Source organism: Rhinoraja longicauda, chromosome 18 (genome assembly GCF_053455715.1).
Source record: "Rhinoraja longicauda isolate Sanriku21f chromosome 18, sRhiLon1.1, whole genome shotgun sequence".
Classification (NCBI taxonomy): domain Eukaryota; kingdom Metazoa; phylum Chordata; class Chondrichthyes; order Rajiformes; family Arhynchobatidae; genus Rhinoraja; species Rhinoraja longicauda.
In genome coordinates, this window is record NC_135970.1 from 5,960,290 (window position 1) to 5,988,267 (window position 27,978).

At 43.9% G+C, this 27,978-nt stretch overlaps 1 protein-coding gene across 1 annotated transcript in view; it reads left to right on the forward strand.

The window, feature by feature from the left end:
• LOC144602457 (mucin-2-like) overlaps positions 1-27,978 on the forward strand; it is a 74,062-nt gene that overhangs the window by 18,136 nt on the left and 27,948 nt on the right. The window contains exons 2-11 of the mRNA XM_078415603.1: positions 658-735; positions 2,797-2,849; positions 5,649-6,276; positions 19,936-20,013; positions 21,542-21,803; positions 22,704-22,818; positions 25,213-25,300; positions 25,383-25,489; positions 26,012-26,231; positions 27,569-27,694. Of these exons, the coding sequence (XP_078271729.1) occupies positions 658-735; positions 2,797-2,849; positions 5,649-6,276; positions 19,936-20,013; positions 21,542-21,803; positions 22,704-22,818; positions 25,213-25,300; positions 25,383-25,489; positions 26,012-26,231; positions 27,569-27,694 (1,755 nt within the window). The remainder of the gene's footprint in view (positions 1-657; positions 736-2,796; positions 2,850-5,648; positions 6,277-19,935; positions 20,014-21,541; positions 21,804-22,703; positions 22,819-25,212; positions 25,301-25,382; positions 25,490-26,011; positions 26,232-27,568; positions 27,695-27,978) is intronic.

The window sequence follows — 27,978 nt, forward strand, 5'->3', positions numbered from 1 at the left end:
CCAATGCATCACAGAGACCAGCCTCCCTGCGATTGACCAACCATACGTCATGCTGCCTCAGAAAAGAAGCCAACATCATCAAGGACCCTCCAAACCCTGGTCATTCCCTTTTCTCTCCTCTCCTCTTGGGCAACAGACACCAAAGGTTGAAACTACGCAAGTTAATGATTTTCCAACCAACTTCATTATGGCCTTGCACTTTTCTTCTACCAGCGCTTTCTCTGTAGCTATAATGCTCTAATACTATATTCTGCACTCTGGTATTTTCTCTATGCACTCACTACCTGTTGTACCCATGTATGGCTTGATTGTACTTGATGTATGAGTCAATCGGATAGCACACGATAATAAACCGCTACCAATATTTTGTCACCCAATCGTTGGATAGATTAGGAGAGAGATACGTAATTACTTTTTCAGCTAAAGGAAATGCAGATCAAAAGAAGGAAAGTTGGGATTAGTCTCAAATGGTTCACTTTTGGTTAGGATCAACTCGATGGACCAAATGGCTGTTTTCTTTGCCATTTTCTCTTTGTCTGCGATGTTTTGATGTTGTGCCTCTAACTAATTACTGTTTTATAACTTGCAGCAGTTTTAATTTTTGTACTTTGCTCTAATTAGTTTATTTTTAAAATATAATCATTCTTGTGTTTTTAGATAAAGGTTCCAAGTCAACATCGGTGAACAAGGGGGTGGTGCTGCTTCCTGGAATACCATCGGCTCCAGTTTTTACAAGTAATTAAACAAAACAATTAAGAGAAAATGTCTTCCAGTGTAAAACTTCATTTGTTGGCACAGATCCACAGATAGGACACTAAAATGCTTTGAAATGGAAAATCGGGGTTAATGAACAAGCTGTGACAGGACAAAATTACATTCTTGTTAAAATCAACAGCTTTTAGAAGAGGAGATTAAAGCAGATCACAGATTGTAGTTTCCAAACGTGAGCGTGGAACATGTGATAAATCTTAGCTTTAACATCGTAAGGATTCAGGTGGAAAAGATGTTTAGTATGACTTATGGAGCTTGTGAGGTACAAAGGAAAATCATTTGGAGGATTAATGATTGAAAAAAGAAAATCATAAGGGATCTAATGAATATTATATCAGAAAAATGTCGCACGATAGAGAGGGACAGAATAATGATCGACTAAGAATTGTTTTCTTTCCAATTGTCATTGAATGTGACCAATGCTAACAGTACCTTTCCAAAAATAGGAATGGTAATCCCCACCTGAATTAATTTATCTTTTTAGAGAGAGAGGAATTCTCATGTTGAGGAATCATCTAGTTAGGAAAGAGAATTCAGACTTCCCATCGTGCAAGAGGTGAGAAAATGTAGTGCAAGTTCTCTGGAGATGGGACTGCATTACACTTCAGATATAGGGGGAAGAACAATGGAGGGCCCATTGTTGGTGGGGGGACCGCTGTGATGGGGGAGGGGGAAGAACAATGGAGGACCCATTGTTGGTGGGGGGACCGCCGTGATGGGGAGGGGAAGAACAGTGGAGGACCCATTGATGGTGGGGGGACCGCGGTGATGGGGGAGGGGAAGAACAATGGAGGACCTGGCGTGGGGGAAACACCATGATGGGGGAGGGGAAGAACAATGGAGGACCCATTGTTGGTGGGGGGACCACTGTGAGGGATGAGGGGGGAGAACAGTGGGGGGGGGGGGGGGACAAAGGACAATGGGGACCCGATGTGGGGGGAACTGTCAGGCGGGGGGAGAACAAAAGGGGAAGCTAGCGTGCTTTGTAACTTTGTTAGCACCATAGGTGTCTGCTATTTGTTTACATTGTGTATGCAAGCAAAGCATCTCACCGTGCCTCGTCACATGTGACAATAAAGTGTTCCTATTCCTATTCCCATCTAGTGTTTGGACTATTTAGGAATTTAAGGAAAAATATCTACTTATGAAAATTGTTCTGACTGATTAGCCAGTGCTGCCTTTATATGAATAATTGTGATTTGTTTACTCGATAAACATGATTATAAACATCTGACCAAAAAGGTGTCTCTTAATTTTGTGACCAGATTCACGTGATGGATTTTATTTTTTTGGAAAAAAAACGTAAAATGGATTAACAAATGTGTTTTAAATATTAATAATTCATCAGGGTTTAAAGTTTAAAGGGACGTGATCTTATGCGTACAGATACACAGCTATTTTTTTTAGTATCCTGTATTCCATGGTGATATATTTTTTAAACCTTGTACAACTCACCACACGTGCAAGTAATTGTACACTATTCTCAATTCATAGGTTACAATCCAAACCACAACTACCGTGTTTTCAATGTGCCATGGGGCACTCTCTTCAATGTTAAAGAAGCCTGCTTACCTACACGCTTATAAAACTGGAATTTAGGAAGAATCGGCACGGTGGCGCAGCGGTAGAGTTGCTGCCTTACAGCGAATGCAGCGCCAGAGACCCGGGTTCAATCCCGACTAAGGGTGCCGTCTGTACGGAGTTTGTACGTTCTCCCCGTGACCTGCGTGGGTTTTCTCCGCGATCTTCGGTTTCCTCCCACACTCCAAAGATGTACCGGTTTGTAGGTTAATTGGCTCGGTAAATGTAAAAATTGTTCCTAGTAAGTATAGGATAGTGTTAGTAAACGGGGATCGCTGGGCGGCGCGGACCCGGTGGGCTGAAGGGCCTGTTTCCGCGCTGTATCTCTAAACTAAACTCAACTCCAGCTGCATAAAGGGAAAATAATAGTTATAGAAATTGCACTTTGGTGACTGACAAGTTAGTATTCCAGCCCTGAACTCTGACCATGTTTGTTGTAAACAGCTACCTACGTGAAGCACAGGTTTGCACAACCATTCCTGTCTTACATTCTGAAGGTGAAAGGCAATCTACTTTACTTATTCCTCTGTTGTTTCATTACATGAGAACAAACAGGATGCTGTTCCTGATCCTGGTTGCAAACGTAAATCCATGTTGAGTCATTCGCTTTTGACCAGGATGTTGAGTGGATTTTAATTACATGAATTTAGCTTGTTTGCAATAGGCGTCATTAATAAGAGCACAATCACTGATGAGCAGAGGCACTGGTTTGGATTGCGGAGTTCAATGTTAACCTGTTATGGATTGCCCCATCGAGAAATTCCAGATATACACAGGCCATGGGTGCACCAGATATACACAGGCCATGGGTGCACCAGATATAAACAGGCCATGGGTGCACCAGATATACACAGGCCATGGGTGCACCAGATATACACAGGCCATGGGTGCACCAGATATACACAGGCCATGGGTGCACCAGATATACACAGGCCATGGATGCACCAGATATACACAGGCCATGGGTGCACCAGATATACACAGGCCATGGGTGCACCAGATATACACAGGCCATGGGGCTGCAATGACCCTCTTGTTGATGGCCGTCCACTTTAACTTGCTTCAACGGCTGTATATTTCCGAAATACAAAATGCATTAGCTGATAGTTCCTCTGAGGCCACGTTAGGTTGTACGCTATCCAAGAAGAATATCAGGTACACAGTTGTGTGAACTTTGAGTTCTCCAATTTTAGACAACTAACCTAAGGCGTTGGTAACTAAGACGTTGACAAGGCTGCATTTAGAGTATTGTGTTCAATTCTGGGCACCATGTTATAGGAAAGTTGTTGTCAAGCTGGAAAGGTACCTACAACTTCACAGCTCTGTAAAATCATAGAGTCATAGAGTCTTACAGCGTGGAAACAGGCCCTTCAGCCCAACTTACCCACACCGGCCAACATGTCCCAGCTACACTGGTCCCACATGCCTGCATTTGGCCCATATCCCTCTAAACCTGTCCTATCCATGTACTTGTCCAAATGTTTCTTAAATGTTGCAATTGTTCCTGCCTCAACTACCTCCTCCGGCAGCTCGTTCCTTACGTTTCTGCGTGAAAAGATTACCCCTCAGGTCAGTGTTACGGTTGAAGAGGTGCTTCGGGAAGGGTGTAGAGAAGATTTACGAGGATGTTGCCCGGACACGAGTGTCTGAGCTATAGGGAGAGGTCGAGTAGCCTGGGACTCTGTTTGGACTGCAGGAGGATGAGGGGTGATCTTATAAAGGTGTATAAAATTATAAGAGGAATAGATCGGGTAGATGCACAGAGTCCCTTGCTTAGAGTAGGTGAATCAACGACCAGGGGACATAGGTTTAAGGTGAAGGGGGAACGATTGAATAGGAATCTGAGGGGTAACGTTTTTACACAAAGGGTTGTAGGTGTATGGAACGAGCTGCCAGAGGAGGTAGTTGAGGCAGGGACTATTACAACATTTAAGAAACAGTTAGCATGGTACATGGGCAGGTTTGGAGGGATATGGGCCAAATGCAGGCAGGTGGGACTATTGTGGCTGGGACATGTTGGCCGGTGTGGGCAATTTGGGCCAAAAGGCCTGTTTCCATGCTGTATCATTCTATAACTTTATAACCTTTCAAACAACAACCCACCAACTCCCTCCGTCTGAAGAAGGGTCTCGACCTGAAACGTCACCCATTCCTTCTCTCCTGAGATGCTGCCTGACCTGCTGAGTTACTCCAGCATTTTGTGAATAAATACCGTCGATTTGTACCAGCCTCTGCAGTTATTTTCTTACACTAAACTTCCTCCCTCTTGTCCCGTCCTCTCTTCCCTGTGCCCCACCTGCATTTGAATCCATTTCTCCCCTCCCCTTCCTCCCCTCCCTCCCCTCCCTCCCCTCCCTCCCTTCCCTCCCCTCCCTCCCCTCCTTCCCCTCCCTCCCCTCCCCTCCCCTCCCCTCCCTCCCCTCCCTCCCCTCCCTCCCTCCCCACCCTCCCCACCCTCCTCTCCCTCCCCACCCTCCCCTCCCTCCCCTTGTCCCCTTCCCCCTGCAATCCTTCCTCTTGCATCACCATTTGTACATCTTCTACCCTTTATCACACTTTGTCTATTAATCTCAGGCCTTTCTCCGATCATCTGCCTATAAACCCCCTACCCCAACCTGTATCCATCTATCACTGTTAGAATTTCTCTCATCCCCACCTCTCTTCCAGCTTCCTCTCCCGCCCTCCCTCCAACACAATCAGTCTGAAGAAGGGTCCCGACCCAAAACATCACCTGTCCACATTCTCCAGAGATGCTCCCTGACCTGCTGAGTGACGGCAGCACTTTGTGTCTATTCCTGCCCAAGGCATGGTTGATTGATTGCCCGCTGGTACATTTGCCATCCTGGTGGCAGGGGGATGCCCAGCATCATGGAGGATCACACCTACAGTGAGTACAGTGCCAGGTAGCACTGGGGAAGTCTCCATTGATGCCACAAACATGGTTGACTGAAGCACAGAGGTCCACAACCCCCCTCCCCCCACATTACATGTTCTGCAGCACCAGGGGATCAAACACCTTTGACACTGCTATTTCACCATCAAAGATGCCCATGGCTCCGTCCCTCGTCCTCACCACTTGCTGTGCTGCTTCTGCCTGTGTTTCGGCAGCAACTGAAGAGCGCAGCCCAAGGGTGAGGGTTGTACAGAGCTGGTCAGGGGAGGCAGGGGAACGACTCGAGAATTGCTAGGAGCTGGTAGACTGGGCAACGTTCAAGGACTCCACAACGAATACGTCACGGCTGTTCCTGGAATCACAAGGAAATGTGTGCAGGAGTGTGCTCCCACCAAAACCATAGGTGTTCCTCAACCAGAAGCTTTGGATGAACCAGGAGGTCCACAATCTTTTGAAGATCAGATCTCGCGCATTCAAGTCTGGTGATGTAAATCCAGATCATGTGCTGTCTCAGGCCCCCAATGGTATTACAATCTCAGTCAACAAAGCCGACGATGGAAGATACTTCAGGAACGTTAGCCCTCAGCAAGCGTCCGGACCTAATGATATACCTGGTCGCATTCCCAAAACCTGTTCTGACCACCTGGCTGGAGTTTTTGCAGACATCTTTAACCTCTCATTACTGAGTTGTCATGTTCCTACCTGCTTTAAAGGGGCATCAATAATATTGGTGCCCAAGAAGAGTAAGGTAACGTGCCTCAATAACTACCGACCAGTGGCACTAACATGCGCCGTGATGAAGGGCTTTGAGAGGCTAGTTATAGCATATATCAGGTCTTACCTCAGCAACAACCTGGACCTATTTGCTTGCCACCACAGTAGATCAATTGCCTCACTGGCTCTCCATTCTGCACTGGACCACTTTGACAATAGATACTCATTCATCCGGCTGTTGTTCACAGACTACAGCTCAGCATTGACCACCATCATCCCCTGTGAACGTGCTACCAACCTCAGGGAACTCGATCTCTGCGAGATTAGCCGCGCTCTCATTTCACTCCTGACATCGGGAAGATGGTACAGGAGTCTGAAAACTGTGACATCCGGGTTCAGGAACAGCTTCTTCCCAACAGCCATCAGGCTATTAAACTCTACAAACACCAACTTAGCTCTGAACTCTGATCCATCTTGGTTGTACTAGTGACCGGCCTTTTATCGTTTTGCATTTATTGATGTGCAGGAGGGAGATTGATTGAGAATTGTTTTAGTTTGTTTATAATGTTATCTATTACAAATGCGCTGCTGCAAGTTAGAATTTCATTGTTCCAAATATAGACAATAGACAAAAGACAATAGGTGCAGGAGGAGGCCATTCGGCCCTTCGAGCCAGCACCGCCATTCAATGTGACCATGGCTGATCATTCTCAATCAGTACCCCATTCCTGCCTTCTCCCCATACCCCCTGACTCCACTATCCTTAAGACCTCGATCTAGCTCTCTCTTGAATGCATTCAGAGAATTGGCCTCCACTGCCTTCTGAGGCAGAGAATTCCACAGATTCACAACTCTCTGACTGAAAAAGTTTTTTCTCATCTCAGTTCTAAATGGCCTACCCCTTATTCTTAAACTGTGGCCCCTGGTTCTGGACTCCCCTAACATTGGGAACATGTTTCCTGCCTCTAACGTGTCCAACCCCTTAATAATCTTATACGTTTCAATAAATCCCCCCTCATCCTTCTAAATTCCAGTGTATACAAGCCTAGTCGCTCCAGTCTTTCAAAATATGACAGTCCCGCCATTCCGGGAATTAACCTAGTATGGTGCATATGACAATTAAATACTTGACTCTTGATTACCTCCCAGTTCTTATATACTCTGCCCTGACCCATGAAAGCTACTATCTTGTACACCTTCCTCACCATCGTTTCAACCTGTGCTCCCACTACTTTCAGGGATCCTTAGACATACACTATGTTGCTCAATACTCCGTAGAACTTTATCATTCCTGGTAAGAAAGCACCACAATGTCTTTACTTCCTCAGAAGGTGAAGAAAATTTAGCATGTCCTCAATGACTCTTACTAATTTCTACAGATGCAGCAATGCGGACACCCGAGCCGGATGCATCACTACTTGGCGGGCAAGTGTTCTGCCCACAACCCCAAAGAATTTGCAGAAAATGGTGGATCGTGCTCAGTCCATCACATCAACCCCTGCATCAATTCCATCTGTACTTCACGCTGCCTTGGGAAAGCAGCCAACATATTCACTGACACCCTGGTCATTCTCACTTCTCCCATCTCCTGTTGGGCAGAAGATACAAAAGCTTGAAAGCTACCACCAGATTAAAGAACAGCCTCGGTCTCTCTGCTATCAAACTCTTGAAAGGATCAATTCCCGATCTCCCAATCTACTGTGTTGTGGCCCTTACACTTTTTTTTACATCTTCAGTCAATGAAAGGAAGCATGCAGGTACAGCAGGCAGTGAAGAAAGCCAATGGAATGTTGGCCTTCATAACAAGAGGAGTTGAGTATAGGAGCAAAGAGGTCCTTCTACAGTTGTACCGGGCCCTGGTGAGACCGCACCTGGAGTACTGTGTGCAGTTTTGGTCTCCAAATTTGAGGAAGGATATTCTTGCTATGGAGGGCGTGCAGCGTAGGTTCACTAGGATAATTCCCGGAATGGCGGGACTGTCGTATGTTGAAAGACTGGAGCGATTGGGCTTGTATACACTGGAATTTAGAAGGATGAGGGGGGGATCTTATTGAAACATATAAGATAATTAGGGGATTGGACACATTAGAGGCAGGAAACATGTTCCCAATGTTGGGGGAGTCCAGAGCAAGGGGCCACAGTTTAAGAATAAGGGGTAGGCCATTTAGAACGGAGATGAGGAAGAACTTTTTCAGTCAGAGAGTGGTGAAGGTGTGGAATTCTCTGCCTCAGAAGGCAGTGGAGGCCAGTTCGTTGGATGCTTTCAAGAGAGAGCTGGATAGAGCTGTTAAGGATAGCGGAGTGAGGGGGTATGGGGAGAAGGCAGGAACGGGGTACTGATGGAGAGTGATCAGCCATGATCGCATTGAATGGCGGTGCTGGCTCGAAGGGCTGAATGGCCTACTCCTGCACCTATTGTCTATTGTCTATTGTCTATTGACTTTCTTTTTCGCTGTAACATTATATTCTGCCCTTGGCTTATTTTTCTTTCCTGCAATACCTTGATGTACTTATGAGATACTTATAAAATACCTGGAAAGCATGCAAAACAAAGTTTTTCACTGTTTCTTGGTAACAATAATAAATCAATTCCAATATAATTTGGGTCCTCACAAATGCATCATCTTACACTTATCAGGAATAAATAACATCTGTGATTACTCTACACATTTTACCAATTGATCATTATTTTCTCGTAAACTATCCTTCTCAATATCAGCTACATGGCCAATTTTCATGACACCTGCAAATCTCTTGATCTTATTTCCAAATGGTAATTCTATATAATGAACAGCCAGGATACCAGTACAGATCTCTGAGACACACAACAGGTCAGTCTTGCAGTCACAAAAAAATCCTTCACCATAACCCTCTATCTCTTTTCACCATGCCAGCCAAGAATCCAACACGTATGTGAACTTGCCTTGTTTCCCATGAGGTCAAACCTCATGGACCACTTTCCATGTGGGACCCTGCCAAAGGCTTTTCTGAAATCCATTCGATGGCATCAACTACACCTCCCCCATCAACATAATATTTTTACCTCATAAATAGACAATAGACAATAGACAATAAAAAAATTGGTTTAATTGGTGAGACAGAATCTGACCTAGACACTAACTATCTTTAATTAATCGCTGTCTTTCCAAGTTTGGACTAATCCTGTTGCTCAGGATTTTTTTCCAGTGGCTTCCCTTCTGCTGATGTTAGACTCAGATGGCTGCAATTAGCCAACATATCCCTGCCCATTGCTGAGTGAAGGCTCACGCTGTGGTCCATTCATTTGGCACCTCAGCCAATGGCCAGTGAAGTCAGGCCGCAACAACTCCTTCCTTGCGTTCCAGAGCAACCTGGATACATCAAATACATTAGATCAAATCCTGGGTAATTATCCACCTTTGTATCAATTCAGATATCTGATACCTCATACTATCAATGCTAACATATTTTAGAATTTTACCTCTCCCTGAATTTTCTGGCTACAATGACTTCCTCCTTAGTGAACACAGATAAGAGGTATTTACTGAGACCACACTTACACCCACAGGCTCAACGCATAGACACCCCAATGCATAGGCTCAACAACCGCCCCGACCTGCAGCGGCAGCATCTTCACCCGCCCTGAATCACGGGGCTTGGGTCGGCCCGCTGCGGACCTTTCACCGTCCGGCACGGCCTGGCAACTTCAACATCCTGACCGCGGGAGAAGACGGCAGGGGAAGAGAAAAGACATTCTGGCCTTCCATCACAGCGAGGAGGTGACTGGGGGAGACTCACTGTGATGGATGTTTCTTTTTTGTGTTTTGTGTTGGTTTGGGGTTGTGTAATTGCTTATTTTATTGCTCTTACTGTTGGACTGTGGGTGAAGAAATCTCGTCCAAAAGACTTGTTTTTTTTGGATGACAATAAAGGTAATTCTGATTCTGATTCTGATAAGCTCCACTCGTTACTTGATTACCCTCATCTCCTCTATGTTCAGTCCTTGTAAAGTGCGTTGTGATTTTCTTTATTCCACTCAGCCAGTAGCACTTCATGCCCTCAGTTCTCTTTTCTCCGATGTAGGTTTTTACTGGGTCCTGTCATATGATGTTGAATCGGCTCCCCTTTACGCCTGATTGAGGACTTTGATTTCCAGACCATCCTTTTTCACTTTCTAAAAACTACCTTGGCATTGATAAAGTTTCGTCCACATATCCCAGCAGTTTTCAGAAGCCACCTGATGACTGAAATTTGCTTCACACAAGAATTGGCCGCTCCCTTGGCCGAGATGAAGAGTGCCTTCCACAGCGGTGACTGCTCCGACAGGCCGAACCTGCCACCGAGGTTGGCATTGCCAACACGCTTCACAGTGGATGGTCCACCTCGTGCGGTCCCCGCCTCCTTCTCAGAGGAACCTATCAGAGGCTCACACCACATTTGAGTTTAGTTTATTGTCACGTGTACCGAGGTACAGTGAAAAGCTTTTGCAGCCAGCAGAAAGACAACACGTGATTACAATTGGGCCATTCGCAGTAAGCGCACTCCAAAGATGTACAGGTTTGTAGGTTAATTGCTTCTGAAAAATTGCAAGTCATCCGTAGTGCTAGTGTACAGGGTGATCGCTGGTTCGTGCGGACCTGATGGGTCATAGGGCCTGTTTCCGCGTTGTATCTTTAAAGTCTAAAGTTTAAAAGTAAAGCATAGTTGACTGCAGAGTAAGTGCCAGTGAATTGAATCAGTATAGATGATTAGAACCTGCTGGTAAGCATGGACTTGCTGGTCTGAAAGACCCATTTCCATACAGTATCTATCTATACAGCGACAGATAAAGGACAAAGCCACTGTGTCCCCATAGTGTGCTGAGGCCTCTTAACACCATTGATTTACAGAGGGATCTTGGGGTGCAAATCAATTGCTCCCTGAAAATACTGACATAAGGAGATAAAGGGGTAAAGATGGTATGTGATATGCAGGACCTTCACCGTGAATAGTAGGGCCCTGGAGAGTTTGTCGACTAGAGGGATCCATGGGTACAAGTACATATTTCCCTGAACGTGTTGTGAATTGTTGTACAGGATTATACCTGGAGTATTGTGTTCAGTTTTAGTGCCCTGCTACAGGGAAGATGTCATTAGGTTGCAAAGAGTGCAGTGAAGATTTACAAGGATGTTGCCAGACTTGCAGGTCTGAACTATAGGTCGGGCAGGCTAGGATCTGAGGAGTGACCGTATAATGTATAAAATCACGGGGAGAACAGATAAGATGAATGCTCCAGGGAAGGGAATCAGTAACTTGGATTGGCTTCTGGTAAAAGGGGAAACATTGAATAGAAAAGAAAGAGGCAAATTTTTCACACGGAGGGTGGTGGGTGTGTGGAAAGTGCTGCCAATAGGAAGTATTTGAGGCAAGTACGATAACAATATTTCGGCATTTGGACAGGTGCATGGAGAGGACAGATTTAGAAGAATAGAGTTCAAATGTGGGCAAACGCAATGCGTTTAGACGGGTATCTTAGTGAACATGGATGAGTTGGGCCAACTCAGCACGTTTCTGTGCTGCATGACTCAACGAGAGGCCGTGAAGCAGCACAGGCTCACTAATGGCTGAGGGCTTGGGAAGACACCTTGATCGGCATAGATGAGTTGGGTTGAGCTGTTTCCAGGTTCTAGGACTTTATGACGCAGTGATAGTGGGCTGGGCATGTCAGTGCTGAGGATGAGCCAATACATTCTTATCCATGCTCAGCCAGGCATACTGAATAGATGAACATCTTGGCTCCCCTGAGATCTCCAACATCTCAGAAGCCAGTCTTCAACCAAGACACTCCACGTGTCAAGAAATGGCTAGCTGTGAGCACTGGATGCAGCAGAGGCTGTGAAATTAGAGAGTATCCCAGCTGTTGTACAGAAGATCTGTGCTCCAGAAATAGCCATACCTCCATCAAGGCAATTCATTTAGTTACAACCTAAATTATAGTAACACAAGTCTGTTGGTTCTGAACTTCATGTTGATTCTGAACTTCAATCAGCTGGCTTTTAAATAACTCAGATGTGGACATACCCAATAACAATCCACCCAGTGCACCTTCCAGAACTCCTGCCTAATAACATTGTAGTTTGCCTTAATCCAATTTAACATCTTCCCACAAGGTCCAGCCTTCTCCCTTCTCAAAGCAATCTTAAAACTTCGTGAAGAAAGGACACAAAGTGTTGGAGTAACTCAGCGGGTCAGGCAGCATCCCTGGAGAACATGGATAGGTGATATTTTGGGTCGGGACCTTTCTTCAGACTGATTGTGGGAGAGTCTTTCCAATCTTTCCTCATATGACAGTCCCTCCATCCCAGGGATTAACCTCGTGAACCTACGCTGCACTGCCTCAATAGCAAGGATGTCCTTCCTCAAATTAGGAGACCAAAACTGCACACAATAGTCCAGATGTGGTCTCACCAGGGCCCTATACAACTGCAGAAGGACCTCCTTGCTCCTCTATTCAAATCCTCTCGATATGAAGGCCAACATGCCATTAGCTTTCTTCACTGCCTGCTGTACCTGCATGCTTACTTTCAGTGATTGGTGTACAAAGACACCAAGGTCTCGTTGCACTTCCCCTTTACCTAATCTGACACCATTGAGATAATAATCTGCCTCCTTGTTTTTGCCGCAAAAGTGGATAACCTCACATTTATCTACATTATACTGCATCTGCCATGCATCTGCCCACCCACTCAACCTGTCCAAATCACCCTGCAACCTCCTAACATCCTCTTCGCAGTTCACACTGCCATCCAGCTTTGTATCATCTGCAAACTTTCTAGTGTTACTTCTAATTCCATCATCCAAATCATTAATATATATTGTAAATAGTTGTGGCCCCAGCACCGAGCCTTGCGGCACTCCACTCGCCACTGCCCGCCATTCTGAAAAGGACCCGTTTATTCCTACTCTTTGCTTCCTGTCTGCCAACCAATTCTCTATCCATGGCAATACCCTACCCCCAATACCTCTAATTTTGCTCACCAACCTCCCGTGTGGGACCTTAACAAAGGCTTTCTGAAAGTTTAGATACACTACATCCACTGGCTCTCCTTCATCCATTTTACTTGTCACATCCTCAAAAAATTCCAGTAGATTAGTCAAGCAGGATTTCTCCTTCATAAATCCATGCTGACTTGGACCAATCCTTTTATTGCTATCCAAATGCGCCGTTATTACCTCTTTAAAAAATGACTCCAACATCTTCCCCACCACCGATGTCAGGCTAACTGGTCTGTAACACCCCATTTTCTCTCTCGCTCCTTTCTTGAAAAGTGGGATAACATTAGCTATCCTTCAACCCACAGGAACTGATCCTGAATCTATTGAACTTTGGAAAATAATCACCAATGACCACCTATTTCTAGAGCCACCTCCTTGAGTACCCTGGAATGCAGACCATCAGGCCCAGGGGATTTATCAGCCTTCACTCCCATCAGTCTACCCCCAACACTATTTCTCGCCTAATGAAAATTTCTTTCAGTTCCTCTGTCTCCCTAGATCCTCTGTCCTCTAGTACATCTGGGAGATTGTTTGTATCTTCCTTAGTGAAGACAGATCCGAAGCACTTGTTCAACTCTTCCGCCATTTCCTTGTTAACCATAATAATTTCACCCGTTTCTGCCTTCAAGGGACCCACATTTGTCTTTACTAATCTTTTTCTCTTAACATACCTAAAGAAGCTTTTACTGTCCTTCTTTATATTCTTGGCCAGCTTCCCCTCGTACTTCATCTTTCCAGCCCGCATTGCCCTTTTTGCTACCTTCTGTTGTCCTTTGAAAGTTTCCCAATCCTCTGGCTTCCCGCTACTTTTTGCTAAGTTATACATCTTTTCTTTTAGTTTTATTCCATCTCTAACTTCCCTTGTCAGCCACCGTTGCCTCTTACTCCCCTTAGAATCTTTCTTCCTCTTTGGAATGAAATGATCCTGCATCTTCTGGATTATGCCCAGAGATTCCTGCCATTGCTGTTCCACCGTCATTCCTGCTAGGATCCTTTTCCATTTGAACTTGGCCCGCTCCTCTCTCATGCCTTCATATCTGTGTGGGTTTACTCCAGGATCTTTGGTTTCCTCCCACACTCCTAAGACATAGAAGTTTGGAGGTTAATTGGCATGGTGTAAATCCATAAATGTAAAAAAAATGTTGGCAAATTCAGGGCAATTTGTGGAAATAGCTCGAAGACTGTAGGATCAAATCGGTCGAGATATTTGCAGCTACAGAAGAAGTGTTTCAGGTTTGGGTTTTGTGGTGATAATTTTGTCTGTCGTTCTCACAATTTGCCTCACAAATAGCTTGAAATTAGGAAATAATTTGTCAACCTGTCAGTTACTTTCTGATTGTTATTTCTTTTATCTTTTACTTGTTTATTGAATAAATAAACCACAAAGTTTCCACTCCTGTTTAGCAAACAGTCTTTGCCACACACACATATCCCTTAAATCAGATCTCAGAAGTGTTTTGATATTGACACTTGAGGGTAAAACAAATTCTATCTTGGTGAGCTCCTCCCGACAGTCCCTTGCAATCTGGACACGTGCCGAGTTTCCCTGTATAAAAGACTGAGCCACAGGTGACCAGCCACCTACAGGGGGGCTCGGCAGCTCAGACCGAGTTCTAAACAAGATGGGAACCAGTAGGACTCCATCACTATGGATCCTCACACTGATCATTTCATCCTCGTCTGCTTTAAGCAGCCCGGAATGTAAGCATGTTCTTTTCATCACTTTGTTTTGTGATAATTTTTAAAATCCAATTTATAAGTGCGGTCTGCGTTTTTACAAGTAGTTAATTACAAGGAGACACAGAGACTGCAGATTCTGGAATCTTGCACAAAAAGGAAACTGCACGAAGAACAGAACCAGTCAGGCAGCATCTGTGGAAGGAAATAGGCATTAGGGTCAGCATCCTTCTTCAGACTAGTCTAATGCCCTGAACAATGTGCTTGTTCGTGACTCTTGTTGCAAAGTTGTGTTAACTGGGAATGCCACGAGAGACAGAAACTGCATATTGAAAATTATGTACCAATCCATTGCAGAGAAAGTATTTTCTTTTAAATAATCGGTTTGTTGATTATTCTAGAAAAGAATTACTTGATTATTCTTGAATATTAACTTGATTTTTAATTTGAAATTATCTGATGATTTTTGCTCTATTTCTCAAAATGCTTTAGAATTTTTATGTTTATATTCAGATTTTATATTTATATTTATATTTTTATATTTATAAGTTCTAATTAAAAATAACATTCTCTGCAATTCAATGATTCTTTAATGTTACTGAGGTAACAATTAAATTAATTTTTTTGCATGTAGTTAGCAAAGTATTACTATACATAAGCACAATCTTAGATGAAGTACAAAGTGTATAGAAACAGCACATTGAGATTTTCAAAGTCCAAGTTGCTTTAAGTACTGTTTGCCATAGAGGCCCATGGCCCTGGCAGTGTTGCAGGCTCATGAAGTGAAGTTGGCCAAGTGAAGTTGTAAGCTTCCTCCACCACTCTGTGCAGCTGCAGGTCTTTTCAATCTTTTCTCATAAGTTAACAACAACATTGTTTTCAACATTTCCCCATATATGAATGACTATTCCAATGTGCCAGTTGTTGGCTTTGTTGCTGATATATTAACATCATAAAGTTAGAAAATGCTGGAACACACATCAAATATCGAAATGCGCTTTCCTCCAGATTGGAAAAGTTAAAGAATGAGTCGATAAAGGGTGAGATAATCCTGGCAAATTGGTGCTGAGCATCTTGTGGGTGGTTTTCAATGTAGTCACGGTGCTTTGGCAGCAGAGAGTCAGTGCTTGTGGTGGTGAGCAGAGCGAGCGGTCTTGTCCTGGCTGCTTTTGAGAGTTAATTGAGCTACCCAGGCAAATAGAGAGAGTACCGTCAGACTCTCGACTTGCAGCTGGTAACAAATGAAAAGGTGTTGAGCGGTGCTAATACTAATATGCAAGGCTCGTTTGGGATTGAGGAGGAGGTGTTACGGCTCTTGAAGAGCATTAAGGTGGATAAATCCCCAGGACCTGATGGGATTTATCCTAGGTTAATGAGAGGGGCAAGAGAGGAGATGATGGGAACATTCACAAAGATCTTTGAGTTTTCCCTAACTGTCGGCGAGGTCCCGAAGAACGGGAGAGGGGCCAAAGTTATTCCTTTATTAAGATGGGAAGTAGAGGGAATCCAGGGAATTATTGGCCAGTGAGCCTCACGTCAGTGGTAGGGAAACTATTGGAGAGCACTCTCTGGGATGGGATTCACTCTGATTTGGAAGAGAATTTGGAAGAGTCAACGTAGTTTTGTACAGGGCAGGTGGTGTCATACTAATTTGATTGAGTTTTTTGAGGAGGTGATGAAGATCATCAATGAGTTCAGGGCAGTGCATGTTGCCTCCATGGATTTTAGTGAGGCATTTGATAAAGTCCCCCATGGGAGGTTGATCCAGAAGATTAAGATGCACGGGATTATTAGTGACTTGGTCGGATGGGTTCGGAACTGTCTTACTGATCGGTCTAGGTTGGTGGTGGAAGGGCAATATTCAGGCTGGAGGTCTGTGACCGGTAGAGTTCAGCAGGGATCTGTGGTGGGACTACTGCTGTTTGTGATATTGGATGTAAACGTAGATGGGTTAGGTTAATAAGTTTACAGATGACACCAAGATTGTAGGGGTGGCAGAAGGTTGTCAACGTACACAGCGGGATGTCGATCAGCTACAGAAATGAGCGGAAAAATGGCAGATGGAGTTTAATCCGAGCAAGTCTGAGATGTTGCAGTTCGAGAGGTTAAATGTAAGCAGAAAATATACAATTAATGGCATGACTCTTAACAGCATTAATGCACAGAGGGATCTAGGGGTACAAGTTCATAACACCCTGAAAGTGGCAACACGAGTATATAGAGTGATTAAGAAGGTATGAAATATTTATGATATTTTTGCTTTAATAGGTTGGGACATTGAGTATAAGAGTCAGAAGGTTATGGCACAGCTTTACAGGACTTTGGTTAGGCTGCATTTGGAATATTGTGTGCAGTTCTGGTCACCCCATTACTGGTTTGATGTGGGGGCTTTGGAAAAGGGGTAAAGGTTTCAAAGGTCTTTTATTGCCACGTGTACCAATTAAGGTACAGTGCTATTCGTATTACTGCAGGGTGCAGAGGAGGTTTACCAGAATGATGCCTGGGTTAAGGGATATTAACTACAGGGAGTGGTTGGACAGACTTGGATTGCTTTCTCTGGAATGCCAAAGATTGCAGCTGATAGAAATATATAAAATTATGAGAGGCATAGATAGGGTAGACAGTCATAATCGTTTTCCCAGGATTCAAAAAACCAAATACTAGAGGACGTAACATTAAGATGAGAGGGGCAGAGTTTAAAGGAGATGTGTGTGGCAAGAGCTTTACACAATGGGTGGGGAGTGCCGAGAATGTGCTGCCAGAGGTGGTGGTTGAAGCAGATACATTAATGGCATTTAAAAGACTTTTGGACAGGCATATGGATAAGCTGGGAATGGAGGGATGTGGGCTATGTGCAGGTAGATAAGTGATGGTCTTGCCATCATGTTCAGCACCGATATCATGGGCTTGTTCAGTTGTGCCTTCCTCCACCACCAGCAGCACTTCCTGGCTGTAGTGCCTACTTAACATATACAAAATCTGCAGCAGTTTGCCAAGGATTGAAGAGATTGACTTTATTTCTCTATCTATTGATGATTATTGACCCTGTGGAGCTTTTGCAGAATACTCCATTTTACTCTAAATGGAATTTAAATTTGTCCAAGATCAAAGGGAAATGGTCGATGGATCTTGTAAGGCCGCCTGGAGTGGAGTTCCACATGATTACAATGTGTGGTCCATTCTGTCATCAACAGAGAAATAGTCCATGATTGCAGAGAAGGAATGGCTGACGTTTTGGATCGAGACCCTTCTTTGGTCTCGACCCAAAACGTCACCCTTTCCTCTCCAGAGATGCTGCCAGTCTCGCTGAGTTACTCCAACATTTTGTGTCTACCTTCGGTTTAAACCAGCATCTGCAGTTCCTTCCTACACAGTTAATCCATGCCTGCCTTCAGCGAGACTTGGACAACATTCAGGCATAGCAATTGACTTCCGTGTCACAGATTTGTTCCCAATAAAAGAGAGTCTCACCACTTAACATTCAGTCAGTTTCCCACCATTGATATTCAAGGGAAGGTGAAAAACACTATTGACTCGACCAAGTGGACTCGTTGGGCCCAAACCTCCCCTGCATTGGTGCAGCACCCTCTCCTCCCCCTTCCCCTCTTCCCCCACCCTCCCTCCCCCACCCCCTCCCCTTCTCTCCCTCCTTCCTTCCTCCCCCACCCCCATCCCCCTCCCTCACCCATCCCCCTCCCCCCTCCCCCCTCCCCCCTCCCCCCTCCCCACTCCCCCCTCCCCCCTCCCCCCTCCCTCCACCCCCTTCCTCCACCCCCCCTCCACCATTCCCTCCCCTTCCCCTTCCCCTCCCCCACTCCATCCCCCTCAACCCCTTATCCTCCCTCCTCCCCACCCCTTCCTTTCCTCCCCTCCCCTCCCCCTTTCATTAGGCCGAACCCTTCCATGCCGACCAACATGACTCTCCAAGCTAATCCCATTTGCCCGCACTTAGCCCATATTGCAATAAATCCTTCCTGTAACTGTCTAAAATGCTTTTTATATGTTGTAATTGTGTCTGCCTTTACCACTCCTTCTGGAAGTTCATTCCACATACCCAACACCCTCTGTGTGACAAATTTGGTTCCTCTTTAAACATTTTCCCTCTTACCTTAAAACTGCACCCTTTAGTGTTAGACAACTCTACCCCTAGGAAGTGGATGGTGACTATCTTTCCGATCTACGCACCTCGTGAATTCATAAACCTCTATAAGGTCACCTCTCAGCCTCCTCCACTACAGAGAAAACAGGTCCAGCCTGTCCAGTTTAGCCTTAGGACTCAAGTCCTCCATTCCTGGTAACATCCTCATGAATCTTTTCCTTGTAAACACATGGAGAACATAATTTAAAAAAACAATGATTACACCAGAGTTCAGGATTGGTCTAGTCACATTAAATGAGAGGTAGTGTCAAAGACGTACAGGTATGTAGGTTAACTGGCTGTGCAAATGTTAAAAAAAAAAAAAAATGTCCCTAGTGTGTGTAGGATAGTGTTAATGTGTGGGGATCGCTGGGCGGCGCGGACCCGGTGGGCCGAAGGGCCTGTTTCCGCGCTGTATCTCTAAATCTAAATCTAAATACTCAGTTTGGCAACTACCCTCTCGTTGACCACAAGATGTTGCAGAGCGTTGCGGACCAATGCATCACAGAGACCAGCCTCCCTGCGATTGACCAACCATACGTCATGCTGCCTCAGAAAAGAAGCCAACATCATCAAGGACCCTCCAAACCTTGGTCATTCCCTTTTCTCTCCTCTCCTCTTGGGCAACAGACACCAAAGGTTGAAACTACGCAAGTTAATGATTTTCCAACCAACTTCATTATGGCCTTGCACTTTTCTTCTACCAGCGCTTTCTCTGTAGCTATAATGCTCTAATACTATATTCTGCACTCTGGTATTTTCTCTATGCACTACCTGTTGTACCCATATATGGCTTGATTGTACTTGATGTATGAGTCAATCGGATAGCACACGATAATAAACCGCTACCAATATTTTGTCACCCAATCGTTGGATAGATTAGGAGAGAGATACGTAATTACTTTTTCAGCTAAAGGAAATGCAGATCAAAAGAAGGAAAGTTGGGATTAGTCTCAAATGGTTCACTTTTGGTTAGGATCAACTCGATGGACCAAATGGCCGTTTTCTTTGCCATTTTCTCTTTGTCTGCGATGTTTTGATGTTGTGCCTCTAACTAATTACTGTTTTATAACTTGCAGCAGTTTTAATTTTTGTACTTTGCTCTAATTAGTTTATTTTTAAAATATAATCATTCTTGTGTTTTTAGATAAAGGTTCCAAGTCAACATCGGTGAACAAGGGGGTGGTGCTGCTTCCTGGAATACCATCGGCTCCAGTTTTTACAAGTAATTAAACAAAACAATTAAGAGAAAATGTCTTCCAGTGTAAAACTTCATTTGTTGGCACAGATCCACAGATAGGACACTAAAATGCTTTGAAATGGAAAATCGGGGTTAATGAACAAGCTGTGACAGGACAAAATTACATTCTTGTTAAAATCAACAGCTTTTAGAAGAGGAGATTAAAGCAGATCACAGATTGTAGTTTCCAAATGTGAGCGTGGAACATGTGTGATAAATCTTAGCTTTAACATCGTAAGGATTCAGGTGGAAAAGATGTTTAGTATGACTTATGGAGCCTGTGAGGTACAAAGGAAAATCATTTGGAGGATTAATGATTGAAAAAAGAAAATCATAAGGGATCTAATGAATATTATATCAGAAAAATGTCGCACGATAGAGAGGGACAGAATAATGATCGACTAAGAATTGTTTTCTTTCCAATTGTCATTGAATGTGACCAATGCTAACAGTACCTTTCCAAAAATAGGAATGGTAATCCCCACCTGAATTAATTTATCTTTTTAGAGAGAGAGGAATTCTCATGTTGAGGAATCATCTAGTTAGGAAAGAGAATTCAGACTTCCCATCGTGCAAGAGGTGAGAAAATGTAGTGCAAGTTCTCTGGAGATGGGACTGCATTACACTTCAGATATAGGGGGAAGAACAATGGAGGGCCCATTGTTGGTGGGGGGACCGCTGTGATGGGGGAGGGGGAAGAACAATGGAGGACCCATTGTTGGTGGGGGGACCGCCGTGATGGGGAGGGGAAGAACAATGGAGGACCCATTGTTGGTGGGGGGACCGCCGTGATGGGGAGGGGAAGAACAATGGAGGACCCAGCGTGGGGGAAACACCATGATGGGGGAGGGGAAGAACAATGGAGGACCCATTGTTGGTGGGGGGACCACTGTGAGGGATGAGGGGGGAGAACAGTGGGGGGGGGGGGACAAAGGACAATGGGGACCCGATGTGGGGGGAACTGTCAGGCGGGGGGAGAACAAAAGGGGAAGCTAGCGTGCTTTGTAACTTTGTTAGCACCATAGGTGTCTGCTATTTGTTTACATTGTGTATGCAAGCAAAACATCTCACCGTGCCTCGTCACATGTGACAATAAAGTGTTCCTATTCCTATTCCCATCTAGTGTTTGGACTATTTAGGAATTTAAGGAAAAATATCTACTTATGAAAATTGTTCTGACTGATTAGCCAGTGCTGCCTTTATATGAATAATTGTGATTTGTTTACTCGATAAACATGATTATAAACATCTGACCAAAAGGTGTCTCTTAATTTTGTGACCAGATTCACGTGATGGATTTTATTTTTTTGGAAAAAAAACGTAAAATGGATTAACAAATGTGTTTTAAATATTAATAATTCATCAGGGGTTTAAAGTTTAAAGGGACGTGATCTTATGCGTACAGATACACAGCTATTTTTTTTAGTATCCTGTATTCCATGGTGATATATTTTTTAAACCTTGTACAACTCACCACACGTGCAAGTAATTGTACACTATTCTCAATTCATAGGTTACAATCCAAACCACAACTACCGTGTTTGCAGTACCTGGGGCAATTACCACTTCAAAACCTTTGATGGAGATGTTTATCATTTTCCTGGAACCTGCAATTATGTCTTCGCTTCGCAGTGCTTGAGTTTGTACGAGGAGTTCAACATCCAGATAAGGCGGACTAGCACTGATGGTCATCCAAGGATCAGTCACATTATCATGAAAATTGAAGGATCAGTTGTGGAAGTAATCAATTCAGTCATCTACGTTGATGATAATGTGTAAGTATTTTTGATGCGATGTGTTCATTTAGATTTTTTCCTTCATGATTGAACTATTTAAACCTGCACCATAGTGTGTGGTGAAATATATAGAATCATGGAACACTGTAGCACACACAATCCATTCAGATTACCATAATTTCTTCTCACCACATCAATGGTCATCTAGTTTGATTCTTTTTCTCACTTCCCTTACCCTCATTTGCAACCATTTTTTCACAATATTTCTGGATTATCCATCAAGATATCTCTCATCACCCTTGCATATTGATTTATTACCCTTAGATTCATGCAGCTTGGAAACAGGCCATTCGGCCCAACTCATCCATGCCAACCAGGGGCGCCCTTCAGTATTATCTAATCACCCAGTACTGGGTCCATACTCTTTTAGACCTAGCCTTTCATGTGCTCATCTAGACTTTTTATCAATGCTGTTAGTGCTCGGCTACTCACTAATCTCTGGGTGAAGAAGATCCCCCTCAAATTCTCTCCAAATCTCTTATCTCTTACCCCTAAATAGATGTTTTCTATTTTTATCTACTCTAACCTGTAGAAAGGTTTCCTGCTGTTTAATCTATCTCTACCGCTCAGAATGCCAAGTACTCTTTGATAACTAACATGGACAGCGGGCTGGAGGGTATGTTTCCGATCAGTGTGACTCAATGACTGTGTTATGGTAAACTTATAGATAACTTATGGTAGGTAAACTTATTCTGTGCCTTGTTTAGGCTGCACTTTATGTATTGTGCATATTCCAGATTGCAATATTATAAAACAGATAAAAAAGGTTATTGATGGAAACAAACAAATAAAGTAGCACAGAGCAAAGTGTTTGGCAAATCATAATCATAAAAGATGTTGAGACCATGCTGGAAACTGAATTAATTCCTTTTATTGCAGGGTGATGCTACCTTTTGCACATTCTGGAATCATGATTGAGAATGTCAGCAACCACACCCACATTACCGCAAAGATTGGCCTCACGTTGACGTGGAATGGAGATGATGCCCTTGAGGTATGAGATTCTCAAGATCAGTCAATTTAACAAATATGGCTTTACAATAGGAAGTTTGCTTTCCCTCACATATTATGAGTATTTGTTATGGTTCAAGATCCTTGCCATAATTAAATGAAGGACATTCCATTTCCTCTTCCCTCTTTTGTTAAATCTTCATCATTACTTTGTTGTGTGGAATGATTTTCTTGACAAAGGGTGTCTATTATGATTATCGGTGCATGTCATGTCACTCCATCCAATATTTAGGACCGAGATGAGGAAAATCTTTTTCAGCTCCAGTGAGTTGTGAATCTGTGGAATTCTCTGCCACAGAAGGCAGTGGAGGCCAATTCACTGGATGTTTTCAAGAGAGAGTTAGATTTGACTCTTAGGGCTAAAGGAATCAAGGGATATGGGAAATAAGCAGGAACAGGATACTGATTTTGGATGATCAGCCATGATCACATTGAATGGCGTTGCTGACTCGAAGGGCCGAATGGCCTACTCCTGCACCTATTTTCTATGTTTCTACGTTTCTATCCTGAGGATCACTATTGCCCGTGTACATACAATGGCAATAGGGATCAGGTCAGGGACTGTATATCCTGGGTCCCCCAAAAGCCCTTCACCATTTTCAGGTCATGAGGTGAGATTCTCCCCTAGCCTGGATAAGTTATTGCTTCAGCAACACTCAAGATGGGTCGGCACCATCCAGGACAGAACAAGCGGAGAGATTGGTATCCAAGCTAAGCTTTAAATGTTCAATCCTGCATCACCAGCATATGGTTGCTGCAGAGTTGCCATCGGATCAGCTACAATTCTCCAAGGCTTCCTCAACAACACGCACAAACATTTACAAATGTTATCAACTGAAAAGGAATAAGATGGCAAATACATGGATATGTCACACCACAAGTTCTCAATTTATACAAACGTCTGATCTTGCATTGAAAGTTATGGTATTTGCAAGTCAATAATCTAAGCGCCGTGATTTGCGGTGGGATTTCTTCAGGGTTTTAGACCCATCACTGTCTTCAATGGTTTTCCTTCCTGCACAAGGTCATAAGTGGAGATTTCTGGTGATAATTTAAATTGCATTCTCAACTCTGAGAAAACAAAGCACTCCATGTCTAGGTGCACTATGACCGACACCACGTGGACTGCTAAATGGTGACTAACATTGTGATGAAGCTTGAAAGAATGCGGAGAAGATTCATAAGGATGTTGCCGGGTTTGTGTTGTAAGGAAAGGCTGGATAGGCAGGGGCAGTATTCTCTGGAGAAGGAGGCTGAGCGGTAAATCACACTACCTCTGCTGAGTCCCCCATTATCAAGGCTTGGGATGGAAAAGGTCATGGTAAATGTGGTCACCCTTGACCAAACACTGATCAGAATCAGTGTCAGAAACTGTGGTGACAACATTCTTCGCATTACCTACAAGGCCTGGATGAGTGCAGCTCCAAGGAAGCACATATTTAATGTTTTGGCAGCCTGTCCACCACTCTAATTATTCATTCCATCCACTACTGGGGCATCGGGGTCACCACTCATCTCCGAAATGCACTGGGGCTACTCAGCAGAACCTGCCAAACCTACAGAAGTACGCGGGCCAGACACATTCAGGCTCCACATCCTCCTTGATTTAAAAACATCTTCATTATCACTGGGTTTAACTCCTGGAGTGCTATCCCAGCCATCTTTACTAGAAGGTGGATTTCTGCCACCTTAGAATTACAGAATCAGAATTATACAGCACAGAAACAAGCCCTTTGTCCAGACTCCTCCATGCTAAGATGTCTCTCTGAGCTAATCCCATCAGCAGTCGTTCAGCCCATAAACTAGACTATGTAACTGCAACCTTCTTAAGACCAACAAGGGAAGGGTAATAAATCCTGAGCTTACCAGCAAATACTACATCATAAAATGAATTAAAGCTTCATGGAAGCTACAGACAAATGATCTGATTTTGTTCAAGAAGAATTTTTTCACAAAGATATGTTTTCTCTCCACCATCATTGATTTTGAGGGCGTGTTTACTCTGTTGGAGAAGATTGTGTGTTTGACCTGTACCGTGAATCTGGCTTTCACGTGGAGTTTAATTATGGCTCAGGTTGGGACAGCACTCAAAGAAAATCCGAGCAAGGCCTTAACAGTGTATACTGGGAAACACTCGGAGAGAACCCAAAATGTTTTGCTGACTCACAGCATTTACATCCTTTTTATATTCTGCTTCACAATGGTTGCATGCAGACTTTACATTTTCGTAATAATTCATCAAAGTGAATAAATAAGAAATGGTGCTTTTGGTAATCACAACATCAATAAGTGAAAGCAAACAGCTATATTACCCAAAATGTATTTGAAATGTAGCCCACGATACTTTGTCTGATTATGTTCTCTTTTCTTGTGTTAGCTTCAACTGGGTCAGCAGTTTGTCAACACAACTTGTGGATTGTGTGGTGACTTCAATGGCATCCTTGAGAATGATTTTACTTCAAATGGTATGTACAATGGGAATTATGAGCTGTAATTCATTAGATATTTGATGCCCGGCATTCATTCGTTGTCCTTCACTGACTGCAGGCTACCATGTGACTCCGATCCAGTTTGGGAATTTGCAGAAACTGAATGGGCCAACCGAACATTGCAAAGACGTACTGTCTGATGCTGTGCAAAATTGCTCAGAATTTGTAAGTGAATGCTTCCTCATTATCTAAATCACAGCCGAAATGTGAAGCCACCGCATCATCTGCAAACGCCTCAAGAAATTTAAATTTGTGTTTTTTCAATTGCTTGTTTTTCACATTAATTCTCTGAGGGTGACATGTATTCCTTATCTCAAACAATGTTTTGGTTCAGGACCATTCTTCAAACCGACGGAGTAGAGAGAAAATAGATGGTGGAGGGAGATGAGGGGAAGTGGTGGGACAAGTGATAGGTGCATTCAGATAAGGAGGGGTTGATCGGAAGATGTGTCAGGCAGGTTGGTGAAGATTGTAGCTTAGATGACATTGCGGGTCGGGACCCTTCTACAGAACGGAATTCGAGAGGAGATAACGAACAGAGAGATGGAGAAAGCTACAAGCGTTTATTGGACATACCAGTAGCATGTACACTGATGTTCCACACCTTTACCAACTAGTCATCAATAAGTAAACCTTCCACAGGCCGATGTTCATTCCTCTCCTTCACTAAATAACTTTCATTTACAGGAATCTGTGTGTGAAAATGTACTCAAAGGTCCTGATTTCGCCAGCTGCTATAACACACTGGACATCTCACCTTTCATCAAAAGTTGCATGCTGGACTTATGTCAGTGCATTGATTTGACGCAATCATCAAGCTGCCTCTGCAACACCTTATCAGAATTTTCTAGGCAGTGTGCCCATGTTGGCGGGAAGCCAGCCAATTGGAGACGGGATGGTTTATGTGGCAAGTACCTTTCAAAACAATCTCCATCTCGTTTAATTTTGTTTCAGGTGCATTCTTATGTATGCTACTGTAGGGCATCACAGTGGAGCAGTGGTAGAGTTGGTGCCTTACAGCGCCAGAGACCCAGGTTTGATCCTGACTACAGGTGCTCTCTGAACAGAGTTTGTACATTCTCCCTGTGAACGTGTGGGTTTTCTCCGGGTGCTCCAGTTTGCTCCCACGTTCCAAAGACGTTCAGGATGTAGGTTGTAGGTTCAGGTTGCCCACCCCCTAGTCACAACAGAGACAGAGTCCCCCTAGTCCTTACCTTCCTCCCCATCAGCCGTCGCATACAACACATAATCCTCCAAAATTTCCGCCAACTCCAATGGGATCCCACCACTAGCCATATTTTCCCCATCTCTACCACTTTCCGCCTTCCACAGAGACAGTTCCCTCCGCAACTCTCTGGTTAACTCATCCCATCCCACCCAAACCACCCTCTCCCCAGGTACCTTCCCCAGCAACTGCAGAAGATGCAACACCTGTCGCTACACCTCCTCCCTCGACTCTATCCAAGGACACCGACAGTCCTTTCAGGTTAGGCAGGAGTTCTCTTGCACCTCCTCCAACCTCATCTACTGTATCCGTTGTTCAAGATGCGGAATCTTATACATCGTCGAGTCCAAAAGCAGACTGGGCGATCGTTTTGCGGAACACCTTCCCTCAGCCTGCCTGAACCTACCTGATCTCCAGGTGGCTGGAGACTTTAATTCTCCTTCCCGTTCCCACCTTTCTGTCCTCAGTCTCCTCCATTGTCAGAGTGAGGCTAAGCGCAAATTGGAAGAACAGCATCTCTTATTTCGCTTGGGCAGCTTACAGCCCAGTGGTATGAATATTGATTACACTCACTTCATGTAGCCCCGGCATTCCCTCTCTCTCTATCCCTCCCCCACCCAAGTCACACTAGCTTCACATTTTCACCCTACAAACAGCTTACAATGGCTTGTTTCCTTTATCATCTTTACTTTTTGCATATCTTTCATTATTTGTTCTTTATCTCTCCACATCACCATCTATATCTCTCGTTTCCCTTATCCCTAACCAGTCTGAAGAAAGGCCTCGAAGCAAAACATCACCCATTCCTTCACTCCAGAGATGCTGCCTGTCCGGTGAGTTACTCCAGCTTTTTGTGTCTATTTTCAGGTTTGTAGGTTAATTGGCTTGGTAAAATTGCAAATTGTCCCTCGTATATGTAGGATAGTGTTGGTGCAGACTTGGTTGGCCGAAGGGCCTATTTCCATGGAAACTAAACTAATGATGAAGACGCTAAAGGATGATTTTTTTCTCTTTTTCAGAAAAGACATGCCAGCTTAATATGACCTATGAAGAATGTGGTACTCCATGTGCGGACATGTGCTCAAATCCTTACAGGAGCCAGATGTGCGATGATCACTGTATTGATGGCTGCTTCTGCCCTCCCAGTAAGACACCATATACCAGAAAATAGAATCAGATCACATAATGAATTTGATCAGATAAGATCGGATCAGATAATAAAATATAATTAGGTCAGATAATGAAATATAATTAGATCAGTTAATAACTTTGTATGATTCTGCTTTCCTTTTCTGAAGTAGACATAGAGGATTTGAGCATAGACATAAAAAAAAGTGGCTGAAGTTTAATTTCAAGTTAATTGAACGAACCCAATAACTTCATGTTTCTATTACTGATTGATCGTTGTCTATTGCCAACATTTTATGTT